Source organism: Arvicola amphibius, chromosome 3 (genome assembly GCF_903992535.2).
Source record: "Arvicola amphibius chromosome 3, mArvAmp1.2, whole genome shotgun sequence".
In the NCBI taxonomy this organism is placed as follows: domain Eukaryota; kingdom Metazoa; phylum Chordata; class Mammalia; order Rodentia; family Cricetidae; genus Arvicola; species Arvicola amphibius.
The window spans coordinates 53377145-53398495 of record NC_052049.1 but is presented as its reverse complement, the minus strand read 5'-3'; the positions used below and the strand labels follow the sequence as shown (position 1 = coordinate 53398495).

The window sequence follows — 21351 nt, the reverse complement described above, 5'->3', positions numbered from 1 at the left end:
TACATAGAAAGACTCTGCTTCAAGATGCAGAAAGATCTAGGTCAGATCTATGTGAGTTCAGTTTTTGTTTTTGCCATCCAATGCAATCATGTCACTGGTATGCGGTAAAAGCAAAATTGCATGAGAAGTTCAACATTTCACATGTTTCAGCTCTTTGTTGGCCAGGCATGCGCACGTGTGTCTGTAGTTCCAGATGCAGGGAGGCCGAGATGGGACGATCACTTGAGACTAGAAACTTGAGGTCAGCCTGGGCAACAGAGGGAGATCTCAGTTCAAAACCAAAGCAAAATAAAACAGCAGCTACAAACAGCCTACCAACCAATAATAAGTTAAAGAAACTCCAAAGCCACTGTTCATGATTTCTGCTTGTGTGGAAGATAGCCATGCTGAACCCTCCTTTCTAGTAGAGAATGAGGTACATGGTATTCGGAAGTACTGAATGTTGTATTCATGGCTTGTCCAAAAGGATTATGATGGCAGGCGGGTCACCAGTGGCAGAATGTTGTGGGGTGTCCACCAGAGAAGACAGAAGACACCAGAAGGACATGGGCTCGGACCAATAGAAAGTTTTTATTAGCTGGCTGGTGACTACGCTGGGTGTTCAGGATCCCAATGTAGCCTTAAGTCTTTCTCAGGGAGCTTTTAAGCACGAAAACCATATCCTGAGTTGACACACTTAGTTAAGAAGAACAGCTAGCCAGAAGCAGAACTATAGAAGCCAAAAAGCAAGATTAGTGCATTTAGATACTTTGACAGATTGGGCCTTTGTTTTTATTTTTGGTGGGTGGTACTGTCTACATGCTGAATTTTATGGCCTGAATGGTACTTCCATCATGGAGTCAGTTGTGCTAAGGTCTGGGCCCTGTTACAATAATGATACCTCCAGGGGTGGCAAACAGATTTCCACCCACATTCCAGAATGCTTCTTCCATTCATTTCATAGGAACCATTGGAGATAACCAAAAGAATGCTTTTCTTCAAGTCTGGTCTACTTAGTTTTCCCTCATGAATGTGCCGACCCTTTTATTGTCCTGAAGGAAGTTCAGGGACAGGAAGAGAGCTACAGCCACCAGCGCTGCGGTCTGTCCGTCAGGACCTGGTAAGATCGCAAGTGTGTCTCCCGTGATTCCTTTCACCACTTGTTCACAGAAATGTTTCTCATCTTTCTAGTCAGACTTGGCCAATCCACATCTCTACCTGAGAAATGAGGCAATAAGAGGAGAAGAGATACGCTGGAGTCCTGAGATGATTATACGACTGTCTCTCAGGGAATCATGGGTAGCAAAACGCATTGCTATTGTTATTTCTGAAATCACAATTGGTAATGATGAAAATTAGAAAGGTTTTCTAATTTTCTAATCAAAGGTTTGTCATTGGGCTATTTTATGAATTCTGACATAGTTATGAAAGGAAATCTATCCAGTTAACAAAAACACATATTGATGCAGTACAATTTCCAAGATATAGTAGAAGTTTGTCAAGAGGTAGTACAAGGGACTCATTAAGAGTGAGGACAGTGGATGCTGACATCACGGTTTCAAAGTCTTATTAGCTGTGTAAACTTGAACGCATATTTCAGGTTCACTTCCTCAGTTTTTCTCACCCATTAATATGATCAACAGAGATAATATACACAAGACACTTGGAAGAACATCAGACACCGAGCCAAATAACTGTCAAATAATAATAGGGTTGCATGAAGAAGTCTCAAAACTGAGTTAATATTCACAAGACACTCGAAAGAGCATCAGACGGTAAAATAACTGACATATAACAATAGGGTGGGTGTGAGTGAGTCCTGAATCGAGGAATGTAATTAAAATATTTTTTGTAAGTGTGTCACTCTTAAATATTTTCAAGTGACAGCCTTTTGTCCCTGCAGCGGTGTGGAACACATTCACGAACAGAATTGTCTTGACTATATTAGCATCCTCTGCTAATGACCTGTTTGAAGGTAAGGCCTGGGTTTCCATCTAGTTTGTGCCCCGTCTGATCCTCAATATGTATTTGTGGCTGCATTAATAAAACATTTAGATGTCCTTCTGTACACAAACATGATCTTACAGCTTTGACCATTTGAGAATAATCTTGCAAAGTATCTGTTCTGCAGTGTCCACCAGAGAAGATTGCATGGACACGGCTTTATAACAATAGAAAGTCTTTATTAGCCGGCTAGTGTCTATACTGAGTGTACAGTACACCAGTGTAGACCCAGGCCTTCCTCAGGGTGAGCATCACAGTCTCTGGGCTGACATACTTCAGTTAACAAGAACAGTTTAGCCAGAAGCAGAACTGCAGAAGCCAAAAAGTTAGGTTAGTCCATTTAGAGCCTTCCCACAACCGTGGGCTTTGGTGGATTAGGTGATTTGATGGATTTCTGGCAGGTGGTGCTGTCTACATGCTGAGTTTTATTGCCTGAGTGATACTTCTGTCATGGCATCACTTGTGCCTAGGTCTGAGGTCATGTTACAGTATCCACAAGGGCCAGTGCTGTAATTTCAATGGTGAGGGCCAGGGCCAAGGATTTTGTTCAGAGGAAATTGCTTTTACCTGGAGCAATATTCTAAAAGTGTTGTTTTCTTTTCCAGGGCTTTATTTTACTTTTCAAAAGTTTACATCGTCCCTCCCTCCCTTCCTCCTTCTCTTCCTATCTCCCTCCCTTCCTCCTCTTCTTTCTTTCTTTCTTTGTTTCTTTCTTTTTTTCTTTCTTTCTTTCTTTCTTTCTTTCTTCCTTTCTTATTTGGTTCCTGTGCATGTTGTCAAAAGGCACCTTTCAGGAGTCAGTTGTCTCCTTCTGCTGTGGATTCTGGGATCAAACCCAGTCGTATGTGGCGAGCATTTAAAACCCCTGAGCCATCTAGTCAGCCCATTATTTTATTGAGGCACAGACTCACAAATCTCAGGCTGGCCTTAACTTGCTACACAGTCAAGGATGACCTTGAGCTTCTGACCCTCCTGCCTCTACCTCTTAAGTGCTGGTATTGCAGACAGGTGCCCCCACTCCCGTTGATTCAGTGCTGGATATGGAACCCGGGGTGTCAGGTATGCTAAACTCAAGAATTTTACTTTTAAGCAAAGATAAGAATGTACTTTTTTTTTTGGTCAGGTATACTAGTGCACACCCAATCCCACCACTGGGGAGGAAGAGGCGGGAGGACCTCTACAAATTCAAGGTCAATCTGATTTACGTATTAAATTCCAAATCTTCCTGAGCTACACAGTGAAAGCCTGCTGCAAAAAGAAAGAAAAAGAATTAAGAGAGATTAAATGTCTTCCTAAGTGCCCTACTGCAAGAAAGGCAAAAGGAGCCATGGGGGATAAAGTGGAGATAGGAGAAGCTGTTGTGTTATTGACTTGAGGAAGAAAAAAAGGCCACCAGCTGCAAGCTTGTGGCTCAAACATTAGGCAAGAAGGACTTCCTTCTAGAGCAGTGCTTCTCAACACGTGGGACTTGATCCTTTTAGGGATCACATATCAGATATCCTGCATATCAGATATTTCCATTACGACTCTCAATGGTGGCAAAAATGACAGTTATGAAGTAGCAATGAAAATAATTTTATGTTGAGAGTAGCCACAGCATGAGGAACTGTGTTAAAGGGTCACAGCGTTAGGGAGGCTGAGAATCCCTGCTCTAGAGTCTCAGCAGGGAACTGCTCTTTCCATTGTGTTTATATGGGAAACTGTCTTAGTTACTTTGTTTATATAAAATACCATGATCAAGGCAACTTACAATGAGGCTTAGAGCCCGTGATGCCAGAGGAACATCTGAGATCTCACATCTTGACCAACAAACCCCAAGGCAGAGGGTCACACTGATGATGACTCCAGTCTCCTGAAATGGCAAAGCCTGCTCCCCGTGTGACACTACTTCCCACAGGACCACACCTCCAAATCCTCCTCAGACAGTTCCACCAAGTCTATGCCCTGTGGAGGCTAGTCTCATTCAAATGACACAGAGGCCTTGATTCTGAAGTTCTGGACCCCAGAATTGTAAGATCATCAATTTATATTTTTAGTCATTAAGTGTGCAACTATAGGAGTGAGAGGAAACTAATACAGAGCCATGGAAAAGTAATGAGAGAGTTCACTCTAAGGTCAGAGAGCTCCAGAGTCTTCACTCACCCGTGGGGCAGGCCTCAGCGATGCAAGTGCCTTTGAGTCATCCTTGCTAATTATGTAAATGAGTAACACAAATAACACACTGGCTCATCAAGCTAGAAGTGGGTGGAATTTTTACATGGGATGGAGAGATGGCTCATGTCTCCCCGGAAAGTCACACACGGTTCCTATGCTACTCTATTGATTTATTTGCACTGGAGTCAATGCCGGACTTTGACAATCGCTTTATTACACTAATACGCTAATGCACTCAAATGGGTAAAGGTAAGTCCTGGGTCTGTCTCTGCAATTTCCCCAAATTTTCCTGCTTCCAGCTGAATTTTCATCAAACCGAATTGATTGAAAACAACAAAATTTTGAGAGTGGATTTTGCTATAAGGCCCAGATTGATCCTTTCTCCTTAGTCTCCTCTGTAGCTAAGATTACAGACATGAAAAATTGAAATCTAGAATGTATCACCCTATGTATTCATTTGAATATTCCTGTTCAAAATTCCAAACTCCCTTTTCAGATCTCTCTGTACCCACTTCGTGGTTTTCCCACTTTACATTTTACACACTCTGTAGAAGAGGCTGGTCTCCTTAAGTTTCTCATATGTGGGATTGGGTTTCTTTCTAATTACATTTCTTAGTAAGTGATGAAAGTGTATAGAAGTGGTATACAAATTTTAATTTGTCCACTATATGTAGATTAACTTTCTTGTCGGGACCTCCAGCTCATAAATAATTATATAAACATATTATTAATTATGAAAGGCCAATCTTAGTCTAGGCTTGTTCCAACTTAAATGAATCTATGTTTTGATTTACATTCTTTTACGAGCGCGATTACCTTTATTCTGCCTGCCCATCCTGTTTCCTCCATGTCTGGCTGGCAACTCCACTTTTCTTTCTCTCTGAGTTCTCTCTGTCTCCAGAAGTCCTGCCTAACCTTTTCCTGCCTAGTTAATGCCACTCAGCTCTTTATTAAACCAATCACAGTGACACATCTTCACACAGTATAAAGAAATACTCCACAACACTACTCCATTGAGTATATTTAAAGGTTTAGTTATTTTCTCTGAGATTTTCTAGGGAGTTACCTGTACTATATATACATTTTATGAACTCTTGCTTTTCACTATTTTTGCATTCTGTTTTCTTTTGTATTTTCTAGATCCCACCACACAACGATAACTAATGATGTTAAAAGATACTTTAAAAGTATGCTCATCCCTTGTCTTTAGTTAGAATGCCCTTAATATTTGACAAATATGTTTGTTTTACTTTGTGTATTTATAGAGGCATTTAATATAAACTATTTATACGCCATTTATATATAAAATAATAGTAAAAATAAAATTGGTCCTTTGTAGAGTTCGTACTTATAGATTTGACCAACAATGAGCAGCAAACACTCCACAATTGTGCAAATATGGAATTGCTTTTTTCTTGTCTCTATTGACCCAACAATACGGTATACCAGCAATTTTGTAGTATTTACATTGCATTACGTACTGTAAGTAATCCAGAGGTGATTCTTAAGTAGGAGGATGTGCATGGGTTGGTTACATATACAGTACTACTCCCTTTTATAAAAAGTACTTGAGCACTGGTGGATTTTAGTATCCCTGAGGGTTAGAACCTGTTCTCCTAAGTGTATTGACAGAGTGGATATATTTACCTTCACTTCTAGGTCGTGAAGTATGTCTTTAAATACAAAGTACAGATGAAATAACAGCAAATGAACTTCTCTTATCTGCTGTTAAAACTATCCTAAGTCTCAGGACGAGTTTCTTTTCCCATGGCTGTGATAAAATTACCCTGACAAGAGCTACTTAAGGGAAAAGGGGTTTAATTTGGCTTACAGTTCCAGAGTACACCAGGGTACAGCCTGTCATGGTGGGGATATCAAGGAGGCAGGAGCTTTATGAAGAGGGTCACATGATACCCTCAATCAGGAAGTAAAGCCCTCAGTGCTTGCTGTTGTTGCAGGAGAACTGTCTGTACAGCCAATCACTGTGCCAATAAAGCAACCTTGAAACAAAGACAGAGTCAGCAATTGACTGACCAGGATTAGCTATATAGTTCTTGGAGTTGCCCTATGGGTGCAGAGGAAGCAGGGCATGTAAAAGGAGAGGCAAAAGCCATGAGCTATATGGCAGCACACAGATTAAAATAAATATATTAAAAGTTATAAGAGCTGGTAAGACAAGCCTAAGCTAAGGCCAAGTTCTCATAACAAGTCTCTGTGTCATTTTCTTTTCTATGAGCTGGAGGCCCCAAGAAAAAGCCATATACATGTTGTTCAGCATTTCTTTGGTTGTCCCTAAAGGGGGAGTGGCACCACCATCCACAATGGGTGGGATTTCCCATATGAGTTAATAATGCAGTTTAGAGCCGGGCAATGGTGGCGTACGCCTTTAATCCCAGCACTCGGGGGAGGCAGAGGCTGGCGGATCTCTGAGTTCAAGGCCAGCCTGGTCTACAAGAGCTAGTTCCAGGACAGGCTCTAGAAACTACAGGGAAACCCTGTCTTGAAAAACCAAAAAAAAAAAAAAAAAAATGCAGTGAAGATAATTCCTCACAGGCATGCCTCAGAGCTAGTGTTCCAGGTGACTCAGTATTCTGCCAACCTGACAACTAACACCAAACATGCACTCCTGACTGTGTAACCTGCAGGCTGCCCCTGAGTGCTGAGATCACAGGCGTGCAGCACTGCCATTTCCCACAAAGACTCCTTTATCATAGAACAAAACCTACTGGATTAGTTTATGGCTTTTGTTTTATTTATTTATTTTTTTTGAGATGCTGTCTATTGTAGTCCTTGAACTTTCCCTGTAGACCAGGCTGGTGTAGAACTCACAGTGTTATAATTTATTTAAAAAATGGTGTGAAATAGTCATGCCATACAACAGGACTCACATGGGAGGTTTATTAGAAGAGGAAAGAGAAAAAGCAGAAAGGGGGCAGAGACCAGCCCCTGAGGACAAGAGTGGTGAAAGACAGAGAGAGAGAGAGAGAGAGAGAGAGAGAGAGAGAGAGAGAGAGAGAGAGGCAGAGACAGGAGGTAAGCAAGGCCAGCCTTTTACAAGAGAATGTAGCAAATATGGACAGGAGGTGCTCTTAGTGGCTACAGCTGAGGACATCTCCTGTCAGGACCCCAAGGGCAGGCCACTACAGCTGTCTGAATACTAACATTCCTCCCTTTGCTTATTGTAAAATGGTGAGGAGTTAGAAAGGGGTAGCAGGTGAGGCAGGGATGAGGATGCCATGTTCTCAAGACTGCTTCCTGATGACCTGGGGGGTGGGCATCGTTCATCTTTGGGGGACCTGAGAAAGCTGGGGTACTGGCCATATCCTGGGGTAGCTGGCTGTTTCATTTTACTGTTCATGCTCTGTGGGGCCTCTTGGTGCCGCTTTGATGTGGTATTCCCCTCTGTATGCTGTGAATATCATTGGTTAATGAAGGAACTGCTTTGGACCTATAGCAGAACTATAGGGGAACAGAGCTAGGTGGGGAAAACTAAACAAAATGTTGAGAAAAAGAGAAGCCATGGAGCCGCCGGAGTAGACGTGCCGGAACTTTGCTGGTAGGCCATGACCTTGTGGTGATGCATAGATTAATGGAGATGGGTTAAATTAAGATATGAGTTAGCCAATAAGAAGTTAGAGCTAATGGGCCAAGAAGTGATTTAAATAATACAGTTTCTGTGTGATTATTTTGGTTCTGGGTGGCCGGGATGAACAAGCAGCCCCCTGCAACACCTCTTGGACCTGGGAAGATGCTGTTTGAGGTGGATCCAAGTCGACTCCCTGGAGCTCACAAGAAATATACAGAATTAAACAGGAGTTAAATAAATTAAAAGAAAGGGACAAATGGTATGTCCTGAGCGAGAGGAAGCTGGCTTTTCCATCTGACCCACACATTGTAGCGAACAGAAGAGAACATTTAGGAAGGGAGAACAGACAAGATTTAGGAGCAATGAAAAAGAAAGAAAATGGGAAATTCTTTCTTGGGCCCCTGACTGTCTGCTCCAAGGCCAGATTTGATTTAAAAGGAGTGGTCAGTAGGTCTCCAGAAGACATCCCAATGGGAGTGAGGAGGTGTATGACAGTTCCCAAAGATGAGGCAGAAGATTTAATGCGTACAACGAGTGAGGGAGGGAAAGAAGATCCAAAGTTCTGAATATGCTGATGTCCCAGGGATTCAGGGAGAATCATATTGGCTGGGCACAAGCTCTTCAAGTACGTTCTCACGCAAGAACAGGGACCAAGGACTGTGAGCCTGAGAGAGACACAGTCACCTGGTACCAGGACTTCGAGGAAAGCCAGAAGGTAAGGAAGGGACTGTGCTCAAGAAATGAAGCCTCAATTCAGGGGAATGGTCAGAGGCGGGTAGTCCTGCCAGAGACCCCATTGCTAGTAAAGCCACCAGTGAACGAGAAAGCAGATTTGTTACAGGTGGAAAAGAGGGGACTGTTGAGGATGGAACAGGCTGGTAGGGTCCCAGCATGAAGTGATTACCTTTAGGTGGGCTCTGCCGCCAAGCAAACATGTCACACGCAACAGAGTTAGTGTAAGAGGTTTATTGGGGGGAGGGAAAGTGGAAGAGTGGAAGGGCAATACCTTCCTCCATCTATCGGATTGCTGGCACAATGGAATGATCCTGTAAAACACGAGGCAACAGAGTGTTTGGAAGGAGTCATTTGGATTGATATCTAAGGGGTATTTATTGAGACCAGGTCTGACTGTGCAAAGGTGGATGTAGTTCCGATGAGTGAGGCCAAAAAACAAGGTCCAAGTCCTGCAATTCCTAGTGTCCAGGAATTCAGACAGGATCAGATTAAGTAAGCACAGGCTGTCTTGTTTAATGATCACACAAAGAACAGGGGCCAAGGGCTCCACGCCCGAGAGAGCTGTGGTTGCCTAGTATCAGGGCTGAGAGGCCAAAAGGTGAGAAACCATGCTTGAGAGACAAGTCCTTACTCATGTGAGCTGGCCAGAGGTGGAGAAGAGGGGCTCACCAATCATGCCAGTGTTGGATGGAGGGGCCCAGTGATCTGTTAGTTGGAGAGGCAAGGCTGTCTTATGTGGACCAGGTTTCAGGGTGCTGGTGTGCCTCAGGGTGCCAGGAGGGCCTGCTGAGTCACATGACACCAATGTTATAATTTTAAAAATGCTGGGAAGAAAAGTCACACCATACAGGCTGGCCTCAAACTTGTGGTCCTCCTGCCTCTGCCTCCTTCAGGAAATCCTACCAGTGAATGCCACTAAAGCTGGCTCTTCTCCCTTTACCTACTGAGTATTGGAATTAAAGATGAGTGCCACCATGCCCAGCCTGTCATTAATTTTTATTTACAAATTCAGGCTTGGATTTCAGTAATGCCAATCCTAGAAAGTGAATTTGGAAATGTGTTATCTTAAAACATCAGTAATAGTTTAAAATACCAAAAGAAAAAAGAAAAAGAAAAGGAAAAGAAAACCTATACAGGCTCTGTAGAATTATATTGGCCTAAAATCTCTTAAGTCTTTGTTTACCCACTTAATTATCCATGTGTGTGTGGAGTATACTTCTGTGTTCTTGTATGCACACTTCTAAGTGCACATACAAGGCCAGAAAAGGGAGTTGAGTGTCCTCCTTTATCACTCTCTGCCTATTCTTTTGGCAGCAAAGTCTTTTCTAAACCCGAAACTAGTATTTATCAGCTTGAAACCAGCCAGTCCCAATTTCTTCCTCTGCTTATCTCAGAGCCAGGGCCATGTATATGCGCTCGACATTCGGCTTGGCATGTGGGTGCTGGGATATGAACTCTGGTCCTTGAGATTGTGCAGCAAGCTTTGTTAGTCGCCGAGCCCTCGCTCCACCCCTTTGGTCCAGGACATTTTGAAGGTAGATTTTTGGCAAATTTCTAATTTTTTTCTATAGTTAGTTTATTCAGATTTCTAACTATTTTTTCAACTTTATAACTTATACAAAATAAAATTAACATGCATTATCTGTATAGTTTGCTTGCAAATGAACAAAATAAATAAATAATCCACTTAAGCACTTTTCAAGTTTGCATCTTTAATAAAAGATAAAATCACAGTGTTGAATAATTTCATTGCTCTTGCTCTGCCACATTTGTGGTCACCACTGCAGTCTGTTCCCCCAAGAAAGCCTGGTGTACTATGTAAAATAACGAGTGTCACCATGTGGCCTCAAGAATTTCATACTTAAACAGTGAGTTTTATCACTTCCCTAGGAAGTGAGTGCTGATTTTAAACAACACCAAAGATTTGTTTACATTTGCCAAACAGATTAGCAAACATCAGTTGTATGGTGTGCATTGTTGGAAAGGGAATGTTGAGTCAAAGGAATGTGGGCCCACAAACGGTCCTCGACTATGAGCTAGACATTTGGTAGTGTCTGTTGGATAATGTGTTTCTTAACTAGGACTAGACAGAACAGAAAGTGGAATAGAGCTATGGCAATAAGGAAAGGGGCCTCTGACCTAGGGATCCATTTTGAATGTAGCAAGGGTAAATAGTGGTGATTCAAAGCAGAGTTTGGAGAAGTCTGGGGACAGAAGTCTAGCTGGACAAATAAAACAGAATTCCTGCTGATGGTAGACAGACGGCTCCTGGTGGGTGGGGGTGAACAATTTTGATTAATTATGGAAGGTGGAGTATTCTTGGTAAAAAGAGCTTTACAAAGAAGTGAGACATAGGCCCAGCAGAAGTAAGACAGTTGACAAAAGATTGGGCAAGCTAAGAATCTTTTCCCTCAGAAAAATGAAATATTGTTTACATATTTAAAAGAAGATAGCTGTGTATGGCATATGAGAGAGACAGAGAAAGAAGAGAGAGGGAGAGAGAGAGAGCTAATAGAATATGAAGAGAAGAAAGTAAGCTGTAGGACGGTATTAGGAGAAACACACCCATACACAGTCTGCCATTTTATGTTTGGATAACAAGTTCAACAATACACCAAACCTTTTTTTTTTTTTTTTTTTTTTTTTAGATCTGCAGGGTCTTCCTATGTAGCCCAGGCTGGAACTTTCTATTGTAGACCAGGCTGGCCTTAAATTCATAGAGAGCCACCTGCCTCTGCCTCCCGAGTACTGGGACTAAGGGTGTGTGCCAAAACTTCCAGGCACCAAACTCACCATCTGTTAGCAATGTGGTTTAGAGGAAAAGAAATGGAAATCACATTTTATAAAGGCTTTGTTAAGTATTACAGAAAAATTATGGAAAAATAACTTTCTTGAAATAAATGTAGTTTATCTCACAATAATATATATAGACATTTTACATGGTTGTAGGAGAAAAACCTGACTGACTTGGGATAGTCTTAGGTCACTGGTTGTTTCACAAACATTTCTTCTGGACAGTATTTAAACTTTTTCTTTTCCTTCTTTCCTTCCTTCCTTCTTTCCTTCCTTCCTTCTTTCCTTTCTTCCTTCTTTCCTTCCTTCCTTCCTTCCTTCCTTCCTTCCTTCCTTCCTTCTTTCCTTCCTTCCTTTCTTAAACAACTTTAGGGCTATACAGAAGTTTTAAATTCTGGAGAGAGCAGAACACTAGACTGTACCACATGGAGTCACTATTTTACTCTTTCTGTATGAATAGACAATCCTAGAACTAGGTAGAGCTCTAAATCTCTCCTTGTCAACTTCCTCGACTTTTCATGGTGTTCTGGCTTGTTCATGTCAACTTGACACAAGTTACAGTCACTGGAAAGGACGGATCCTCAGTTGAGAAAATCCTCCCCGAAGACTGGGCTGTGGGCAGGCAAGCCTGCAAGGCATTTTCTTAATCAGTGATTGATGGGGTAGGGTCCAATGCACTGTGCATGGTGCCATCCCTGAACTGATGATTCTGGTTTCTATAAGAAAGCAGGAGGAACAAGCTATGAGGAGCAAGCCAGGAAGACCCTTCCCCCACCCAATATGGCCTCTTCTTCAGTTCCTGCCTCCAGGTTCCTGCCCTGTTTGAGTTCCTGTCCTGACCTCCTTCAATGTCAATCAGTGTCGTGGAAATGTAAGCAAAATAAACCTTTTTCTCCCCAAGTTGCTTTAGTCATGGTGTTTCATCACAGCAATAGAAACCCTAACTAAGACACAGACAAAAAGTTTTATGTGTTTTTCCAAGGAACACAGGATATACATATATGTATATACATATAATTAACATAATTTAAAAAATTGATTCTTTGGGAATTTCACATCATACACCCCAATGCCACTCATTTCCCAGTTCTTCCATGTCTGCTGGCCACCCTTGTTGTCTCCTTCTTTAAAAGAAAAATAATAATAAAAAAGGAAAAACTACACTTTGCCCCCCCCCCCCCCACCTGTCTCCATCACTCCATTTACTGTAGTGGCCTTGCAGAGTGTCATGCTTTTGTCCAAACAGCTTTACTTGCAAATGTTCATTGCAATGAGTTGTTAGTTTGACTTGAGGCTGCTGGCTTCTGGCACACCATCAACACTGGACCCTCACTGAAACTTCTCTAGGATTCCCGCTGTTGCCCCAAGTCATGCAGATCTGCAGTTATGGTTCCACAGGACGGGCCCCTTCTCGCACTCTGGCAGGTCACAGATGGGGTAGATGTTAGGATGCGTCAACTCAAAGCCCTGGATGTGGGTCTGGTCCTCCACTGGGGCCATTCCCCTCAGGTGAGGGGAGGGAGCCAGCTCTCCTGCAGGGATGGTGAGGGGCAATACTAGCTCTCTGGTGCCCAGGCCACCAGGGCCAACTCTCTCATGCATCCACCCTGCTCCCATTATAAAATGAACCATGGACATCAGCATAGAACCCAGCTGCAGATCTAGACATGACCCTCAGCTGCAGGTCAGGCCTGGACATCACCAAGGCTTCGGGTGGCAGTGCAGGTTATTCAGATTAATATGACCCCAGTGGCAGCATGACCCTCGGACACCAACATGGCCTCAGGTGGGGGCCCAGACCATGGGCATCCATATGACCTTTGGAGATATCACAGGTCATGGGCATCGACACAGATCCTGGCTGTGAAGGGCTTGTCGGACACAGATCCAGACATGGCCCTCAGCAGCTGCATAAACACGGACGTTCCATGACCCAGGTGGCAATGTAGGCCACACTTATCAGCTTGTTCTTTACCATTCTCACATCTTCAGTCTGCTTCTGTCTCTATAGCACACAAACCACTCCGCTTCTTTCCCGTTTCTCCACGGCATACCTGTTCATCGCAGTGGTGGCTACCTGCCCGCCTTCCAGCCTGCCTGCCCACCTTCCAGCCTGCCTGCCCGCCTTCCAGCCTGCCTGCCGTCTAGGCTGCTTGGTGCCTGGTGGGCCTGTCAGGCTTTATATCTTATACAAAATATTCCAGGAAAAAAGAAGTCACCCAATGTTTCCTTTCCTTTCCTTCCCTCCCTCCCTCCCTCCCTCCCTCCCTCCCTCCCTCCCTCCCTCCCTCCCTCCCTCCTTCCCTTCTTTCATTTTTTTTCCTTCCTTCTTCCCTTCCTTCTTTCTTTTTTTCTTTTTTGAGACAGAATTTCTCTGTGTAGCCTTGCCAATCCTGGAACTCACTATGTAGAACAGGCTGGCTTCAAAGTCACAGAGATTCACCTGCCTCTGTCTACTGAGAGCTGGGATTAAAGGTGTGGGCCACCACTGCCTTGCTCTCTTTTGAGATACATACAGGCTTAATAGCCCACACCATCTAAGACAATGCAAACAAAATAAAACAAGATGTCCTTCCCCAAAGCCCCCCAAAACTACAGATCAACTGCTTACACAAGTCTGTATGCTGAAAAACAAAATAAACAAACAAAATAACAAAGAAACCCTACTGAAAACAAAAGCAAAACCCTACGTATTAAAGTATCTTGTAAAAGAATGAAACACTGGAGTATACGCCCTTTTCAAGTGGGGTGTGCATGGCTATAGTCACAGCATGGAAGGCTAAGGTAGGAGGATTGCAAGTTCAAAGCCAGGCAGGACTACAGAGTGAGACCCTGTCTCTGAAAACAACACCTAGCTATGCATCATCACGGGCGATCAGCTGTTGGCAAGATTCTACAAATCTATCAATGTCATCAATACTGGGAAGCAACATATTTGAGATGCTCTAACATTGTATAACTGGAAAGGGATGTTGAAAGGAGACTTAACTGCTAACCGCCGTTTCTTTCTACAACCTTTGATCAATTTGGAGGCCAAACGTTCCTCTCCTTCCTTGCATGTTTCCCTAGGGGGGGAAAAAAAACTCGTCTTTTCAGTCAAATAGAGGATCCTTGGTGGGACCTCAGTTGGTGTTTGCGTGATGGCTACCCTTGGCTTTTGGTGGCTGACTGCCGGGCTCCAGGTGTTTAGTCCCTCCTGGACCGCAGGAGTAGGTAAAAGTCTAGCAAGGGACAGTCATTAGAGACGCTCTTTGGGGCAGGTTCCCCAGGAAAGTTGCCCGAGGTTTTCCCACCTGGCTGTCTAGGCCAAGTGTTAGAAAGCTATTTGCCAGAAAGTGGGAGCAGGCGGAATCCAGAGGCCAGGCCACCCCCGCAGCCTGTGGAGGCTCTGCTCCCGGCAAGACGCACGCCTGGAGCTTTAAGTGGGAGCCTCAGACTCGGGACCACCTAGCCAACGCTTGCCGGGCAAAACCGGCCCTGTGCAGAGCCTACAAGCCACGTTCGGGAGGAGGAGCTTTCAAGTCCAGGACACTCAGGCCACGCAGGCTGGGAGAGGAGCGGAAACCAGCCCCGAGGGCAGAGAGCTCGTGACTGCTGAAGCGGAGTTCTTCTAGCGAGTGCAAGGCACTTTTCTGGAAGAATCGGGGAGCGATCAGTGGACAGCAGGGGTGAAGCAAAGAACCCTGGAGGATCAGAGAGAGTTCCTCCAGCAAAACTCATCCAAGGGCTTCAAACCCAGTATTTCCAAGCCCACCACCCTAACTCGGTGCAAAACCGGCTTCAGGTCCCGGGTGCAGCTTCCCGGCGGCCGCTTCTAATACCCGGAGCGAGAGAATCCAGCGCACCGGGAGCCGCAGGCGCCGGCCCCGACAGGCGCAGTGCGCACGCGCAGGGGGGTGGGCCGCCAGGACTGCCGGAGCGGTGACGAGCCCGGAAGCGCCGGCGCGCGCCCCTCGGTGCTTCAACTAGTTTTGTTCGGTGTCCTCGAGACTCTGTCCCCCTCGGAGAGAACCCCCGGCCGCAGCCGCCCTCTCGCCGCTACCGCCGCAATGTCCAGCAACAGTTTCGCCTACAACGAGCAGTCGGGAGGAGGGGAGGCGGCGGAGCTGGGGCAGGAGGCCACCTCGACCATCTCTCCCTCGGGCGCCTTCGGCCTCTTCAGCAGCGATTGGAAGAAGTGAGGACCCGGGCTCGGGGTGCGGGGACCCTGCGGGGACGCCCGGCTGCTCTCGTGGGTGGATGGGGTGGCCCCGCGGGGTGCAGGGCTTTTTAGGGGGACATCTGGGGCGTGAAAGGCGGCGCTGGTGGTTTTCAAACTTTAGTCGGGGAGGAAAAGAGAACCACTTGGTGAGCTCAGGTCCCACTTCCCAAACCGTTGACTGGGTTGATCTGGGCTGGGCACAGGACTTTGAATTTTGAACTTCTAGTGAATTGAAGGTCTCTGGGGTCAGACCTCGAGGAAGTCACTTATTTAAGGTTAAGAGAGTATTTGGGGAGAGGGGGTTGGGTGTGGGAATGCTGCTTATTGGACCCTGCCATGTAGGGGTTAAGCTGTGGTTTGAGGTTCTGAATGAATGACAAACTGGTTTTTGTCACCTTTGGTGGCTTAAATTGATCTTTGCCCAAGGGTACTACCTCCCCGCCCCGCCCCCTAAAACATTGAGATAATATTTAAATAGAATGTTGTTGTGAATCGGTCCTAATTTATGTACAAATAGTGTGAATTTAAAAAATAAATAATAACCAGTGTAGACTTATTTTTGTAAAAAGGTAATAAGGGTTCCCGTCAGATACCACCCAGAATTGAAAACATCCTTAGCGGTTTGATTTTTAGTTTAATTTTTACGTCTTTTTGGGGGGCGGAATTGGGCTGTGTATAAATGTACATAATTATGACAACTTTGTTTAATTGTTAGTCTCCCTTTGTTTTAATAGTCTTTTTTTTTTTTTTCTGACAAAGTTTCACTGAGTAGAGCCGACTGGCCTGGAAATCAGAGGAATCCACCTGCCTCTGCCTCCCCAGTGTATGCAGCACCATACCAGGCCACGCTTGTCTTATTTTTGATCTCTTTATTGTTACACAAGCAGTGGAACATATAGGCCATCACTAGATTGTGCCAGCGTAAAGCCGAGTAACTGGGCCGAGAGTTTTGCAGGGGTTAGGAGGGTGTAATTTAAGAATTTGGGGGAAAGTGGTTCAAGGCAGTCTTGTTCTGTAAGCTTAGGCTGGCCTCAAACTGAAACTTGTCATCCTCCTGCCTCTTCCTCACTGGTGCTGAAATTATGGGTGTGAACTGTCAATACCAATTTTATAATTCGAAATTTGAAACAATCGGGTAGACTACAAAGTGCTGGTAGCTGAAATTGAGATTACGTTTTGACTCTATTGGCTGAAATCTTGTAGAATAACATATTATTTATCTTTGTGTTCATTATTTCCAGGATAGGAAAGTTTAAAAAATAGTGGGTCTCATCTGTCATTGTGTGCCTTTAGGTGACTGAGCCAACAAGGAGGTTATTCTGACTCCATATTTTTCTCAGCAAAAATTTTTGGTTGTTGAATTTGCATGTGACTTTTGTATACAGGTAATCTACTTTTCTGATTTGAGAGCATCTCAGGTTTTTTTTGTTTTTTTTTTTCTCTTTCCTTTTAGATTATATAAAGTTTGGGCCTGGCCTGGGAAGAACATATGGCTTTACAGTGTAGTTGACGTTAGAGTTGAACTCAAAAGCGTTAACACTGAGTGCTGTGCACTTGGGTACTCATAGTTACCAAGGTCGTGTGTGTCTGCTGGGGTCTTGCCTAGAGCCAGCTGCATCCCCATCCCACAGCCCTTAGTGGAGCGTTACCAGGTACTTCTCTTGTTCCACTTGAAGGGTGAGGAACTTGTCGCCCAGTAGGTTCATTTTCCCAAGGGCACACAGCTGTCTGAATTTGAAACCCGACATTCCAACCTCAGTTTCTTCTCTAATGTGTTTGGATATGCTGTTCACTACTTGAAATCCATGCTGTTTTTATTAGGGAATGCATATAGCTCACCAGAAGTTGAAAACTTTGAAAGTAGCCTTAGACACGATGGATGTGACCTTGGAGGTGTCAGGTGTTGAGGCACTTTGGCGGCTGAGCTGCGGTCTAGTGGAGTTAGTTAACAGAAACAACAGACTCCTGTTCTTCAGCCGACCATTTAATCTCTTCTGAGTGCTCCTTTAAAAGAAAATTGTCTTTTGAGACAAGATCTCACTATGTAGTCCCAACTGGCCTCAAACTTGTAATCCTTCTGCCTTAGACTCTTGAGTGCTTGGATTTACAGGTGTGACCACTACACCTGTTTTCATTAGATCTGCTTTTCATTAGATCACTTTGAAATCACTTCTTGTCTTTTTGTTTTTAACTCTAAAATCATGTTAGGTCTTTTCTTCGGTATTTGTAAGGACGACCGCTCTTTATGTAGCGTCACTAAGTATAAATTTTAATTTTTTTTGTTTTTGTTTTTTCGAGGCAGGGTTTCTCTGTGTAATAGCTGCAATAGCCCTAGTTGTCCTGGAACTCCCTCTGTCGACCATGCTGGCCTCTAACTCATAGAGATCCACCTGCCTCTGCCTCCCAAGTGCTGGGATTAAAGGCGTGAGTAACCAGTGCCTGGCTAATTTTTAATTTTTTACTATTTAGTTATATGTCTCAGTGTGTGAGTTTGTGTAGTACCCATGGAGGCCAAAAGAAGGCATTAGATCTCTGGAACAGGTTGTTGGGAGCTACCTAATGTGCTGAAAATCAAACTTGGGTCTTTCGCAAGCTCAGCATGTGCTCTTAGCCACTGAGCTGTCTCGCTAGTCCAGAATCATCAATTAAAACAAGAGATGCTGTGCTGCGTACCCTTCCCTTCCCCTTCACATGCACACGAATTGCTATCTTCTGAACCATGGGATTGAGTTGTTTAAATCACACCCCTTACCCTTAAAACTTTAGTGTATGTTTTTGGTAATAAAAGCTGTCCTTATGCAATTGTAATTACCAACACGAACAAGAAGTTTGATACAGGACAGTGTACAGTCCAGCTTGTCCTATGTTTCAGTAGTGCCTTTTCCTTTCTCTTAGGATGTTTTTCATCACGATGGATCTAGTCTAGTATCGTACAGCATTCCATGTAGTGATCGTATCCCTTTAGTCTCCCTTTCTTCATCTCCCATGACTCCTTGACAGTTCATTATTTTATAGCATACGAATCAACAGGGATTCGCTGGTGTTTCTTCATCTTCAGGTTTGGGTATACGGCCCTATAGAGTATTGCCATAGGTAATATGCCTCCCAGCTGTTAGGGCTAGAGATACAGGACACCATCATCTTCCTAACTTTCCAAGTGCAGGACTTTTCTGGTATCTTGACTGTATCATTACATTTTTATCCATCTCCCCAATCTGTTTGTGGGAAGGAAGCTACCGTGAAGATACCGTGAGACCACTTAGAGAGCTTTGTCATCAAGTCTTCAGCACTCAGATGCGAATCTTATATTTTGAAGACTCGTTTTGTTTTAATTTACATGTCTGTGAGTGTGCGTGTGTCTTTGTGAGTATGTGTATTTAAGTGTAGGTGATAGAGGAGGCAGAAGAGGGCATCGGGTTCCCTGAGATTGGCCTTCAACATGGTTGTGCGCCATCTGTTCTGGATGCTGGGAGACACACTCAGGTGCCTACACCGCTGAACTGTGCCCAGTCTAAGACGGCAGACTTCTGAACCCGCTTTTACTGCTGTGGCTGTGACAAGGTGTGCTTCTCCTCCCTGTGTCCACTACGATGCGCTCTCATGTCCTGTGTCGTGGGACTCCGTGTTCTTTAGTCTTTCAGAGGTGGGGGTGCGTCTCCTCCCTGTGTCCTTTGCGACATGCCCTTGTGTCCTTTGTCGTGGGACTCCGTGTTCTTTAGTCTTTCATAGACCGTTTCAAAGATGTTTCATCTCCTCCAACTCAGTTAACAGTCAGCTTTTGTTTTCAGAATTTTATTTGTAATTTTTTTTTAACCCATCGCACTCTTCAAACAAAAGCAGAATTGGAGGATCATAGTTTTAGGAAAGTGGATCCTCAGCACAGTTGTTTAGTTAGTTATGCTAGTCTGTTAGTTTATTGGCCTTGAGGTTTTTCGTTTCTTCACTTTTAAATAAGAACTAACTTATTTCCCCCTTTCTTTGCAATAGTCTATACTTTCATTGCTTTTAGCTTTCTTTTAAGTTATTTTTCTTTATCTTAAAAAAAGAGAGAACCTTCCTTTATCGTAGTTCATTTGGGTGTGTGTGTAAAGAAAGAATTTCACATTTCTTTCTGGCTTAAGCAGTTAATTGCAAAGTAATTGCTAGGTGACTCAGGTAAGACTAGTCAATTTTCTGATTTTTTTTTCTGAATTTTTAAGTATCTTTTATGTATCTCACTAAATTTAAGGCATTTAAAAATTTTTATTATTATGTAGCAATTGTATGTATTTATGATATTCATTGTAGTATTTCCACATATGTGTACATTACATACTGATCATACCAGGGTAAACTAGTAATTATGTCTGGTCCTTATTTCTTTGTTCAGAGCCTTTGGCTCCTCACTTCTAGCTTTCTTACACGCCGAAGTAGTTCATTGAGAACTCTTATTGGCACACTGTTTCATTGGTGTATGGAGACACGGTGACCATGGCAACTCTTGTAAAAGGAAACATTTAATTGGGGGCTTGCATACAGTTTCAGAGGGTTAGTCCACGATCACCATGGTGTAGACAGACATGGTAGGGAGTGTAGCTGAGAGCTTTACATTCTGATCCACAGGTAGCAGGCAGCTGGCAGAAGGAACAAGGCTGGGCCTGCTGTGGGCTTTTGAAACCTCACAGCCCACTCCCAGAAGCCCATCTCCTCCAACAAGGCCACCCCCTCTCCAACAAGGCCACATCTGCTAATCTTTCCCAAACAGTTCCACTAACTGGGACCAAGCATTTGAACGTATGAGCCTGTGGGGGCCGTTCTCATTCAAACCACCACAGGATACTAGAGCTGACTCCTTTTAGCTAACTAGTTTGGTTGTCATCCAGCTCCTCTCTTTCCCCTGTCAGTTCAGTAGAAAGAGCGTGAGTGTAAATGTGTGATGCTGGGAAGACCAGAGCACAAGGTTCCCGAGTCTCCTCCCCTTAGAGCGGCACAAGAGACGGGACACCAGATTTAAGGAAACGCTTTTCAGTAATAGTGTTTCTTGTTCAACTTGGCTGATTTCCTCAAATTTCAGTTTCCTTGTTTCTAGAAAGGGTGTGTTTAAAACTTGCCTGTTCTTGGAATAATTTTTTTCTCCTTCCCTCCCTCCCTTCCTTTCTTTCTTTCTTCCTTCCTTCCTTTTTTTTTTTGGTCTTTCAAGACAGGGTTTGTCTGTGTAGTCCTGACTGTCCTGGAACTAGCTCTGTGGACCAGACTGGCCTCAAAACTCACAGAGATCCCTCTGCTTCGGTCTCTGGAGTGCTGGGCTTAAAGGCGTGTGCCACCACCGCCTGGGTTCTGGGAGTTTTCTGTGAGACAGTGTATTTGAAAGAAAGCTTTCATCTTCCCTTCCTCCTCTTCTCTCCTCACTCCTTCCTCTTCCTTCTTTCCCTCCCCATCTCTTCCTCCTCTTCCTTTTTATCTGTCTGTCTATTTATTTAATACATTTATAAAGTAGGATTAGCCTCAAACTCAAAGCAGCCATTTTTCCTCAATCCCCCTTAGTGCTGAGCCATCATGCCCAGATTATTTCTAAACTGGAATCTAAACTAACGTAAGGAAGCTTGGTGAGAGCCTCACTGAAGTGGTCATGTTGGATCATAGGTCTGAGGAGACCTTTGCCACATGGGTGGAAGAGAGAGTTATGTAGACCAGGAATGTAGAAACCAGGAGAGCTGTAGGAAAGGGCCCGTGTTCAGATGAGAGCGAATTGGACCTCAAGTTCTGTGCTGCCGATAGGAAAGCATGGGGCTGGTTGGGTCGTGCGTCTGAAACCCGTGAAGGGCTGATTGAAGAATCAGGAAATGCAGAGCGAGAGTGACTAGAAGGACGGCTGCAGAGGCCCTTGCATTTAGTAAAGATTAACAGCCAGGAATTTAGC

At 44.1% G+C, this 21351-nt stretch overlaps 1 protein-coding gene across 1 annotated transcript in view; it reads left to right on the top strand.

Moving 5' to 3' along the window:
• Positions 1-14880: 14880 nt before the first annotated feature.
• Positions 14881-21351, top strand: part of Ap3b1 (adaptor related protein complex 3 subunit beta 1) — a 222170-nt gene continuing 215699 nt past the window's right edge. The window contains exon 1 of the mRNA XM_038321892.1: positions 14881-15428. Coding sequence (XP_038177820.1) covers positions 15301-15428 — 128 coding nt within the window. The 5' untranslated portion in view covers positions 14881-15300. The remainder of the gene's footprint in view (positions 15429-21351) is intronic.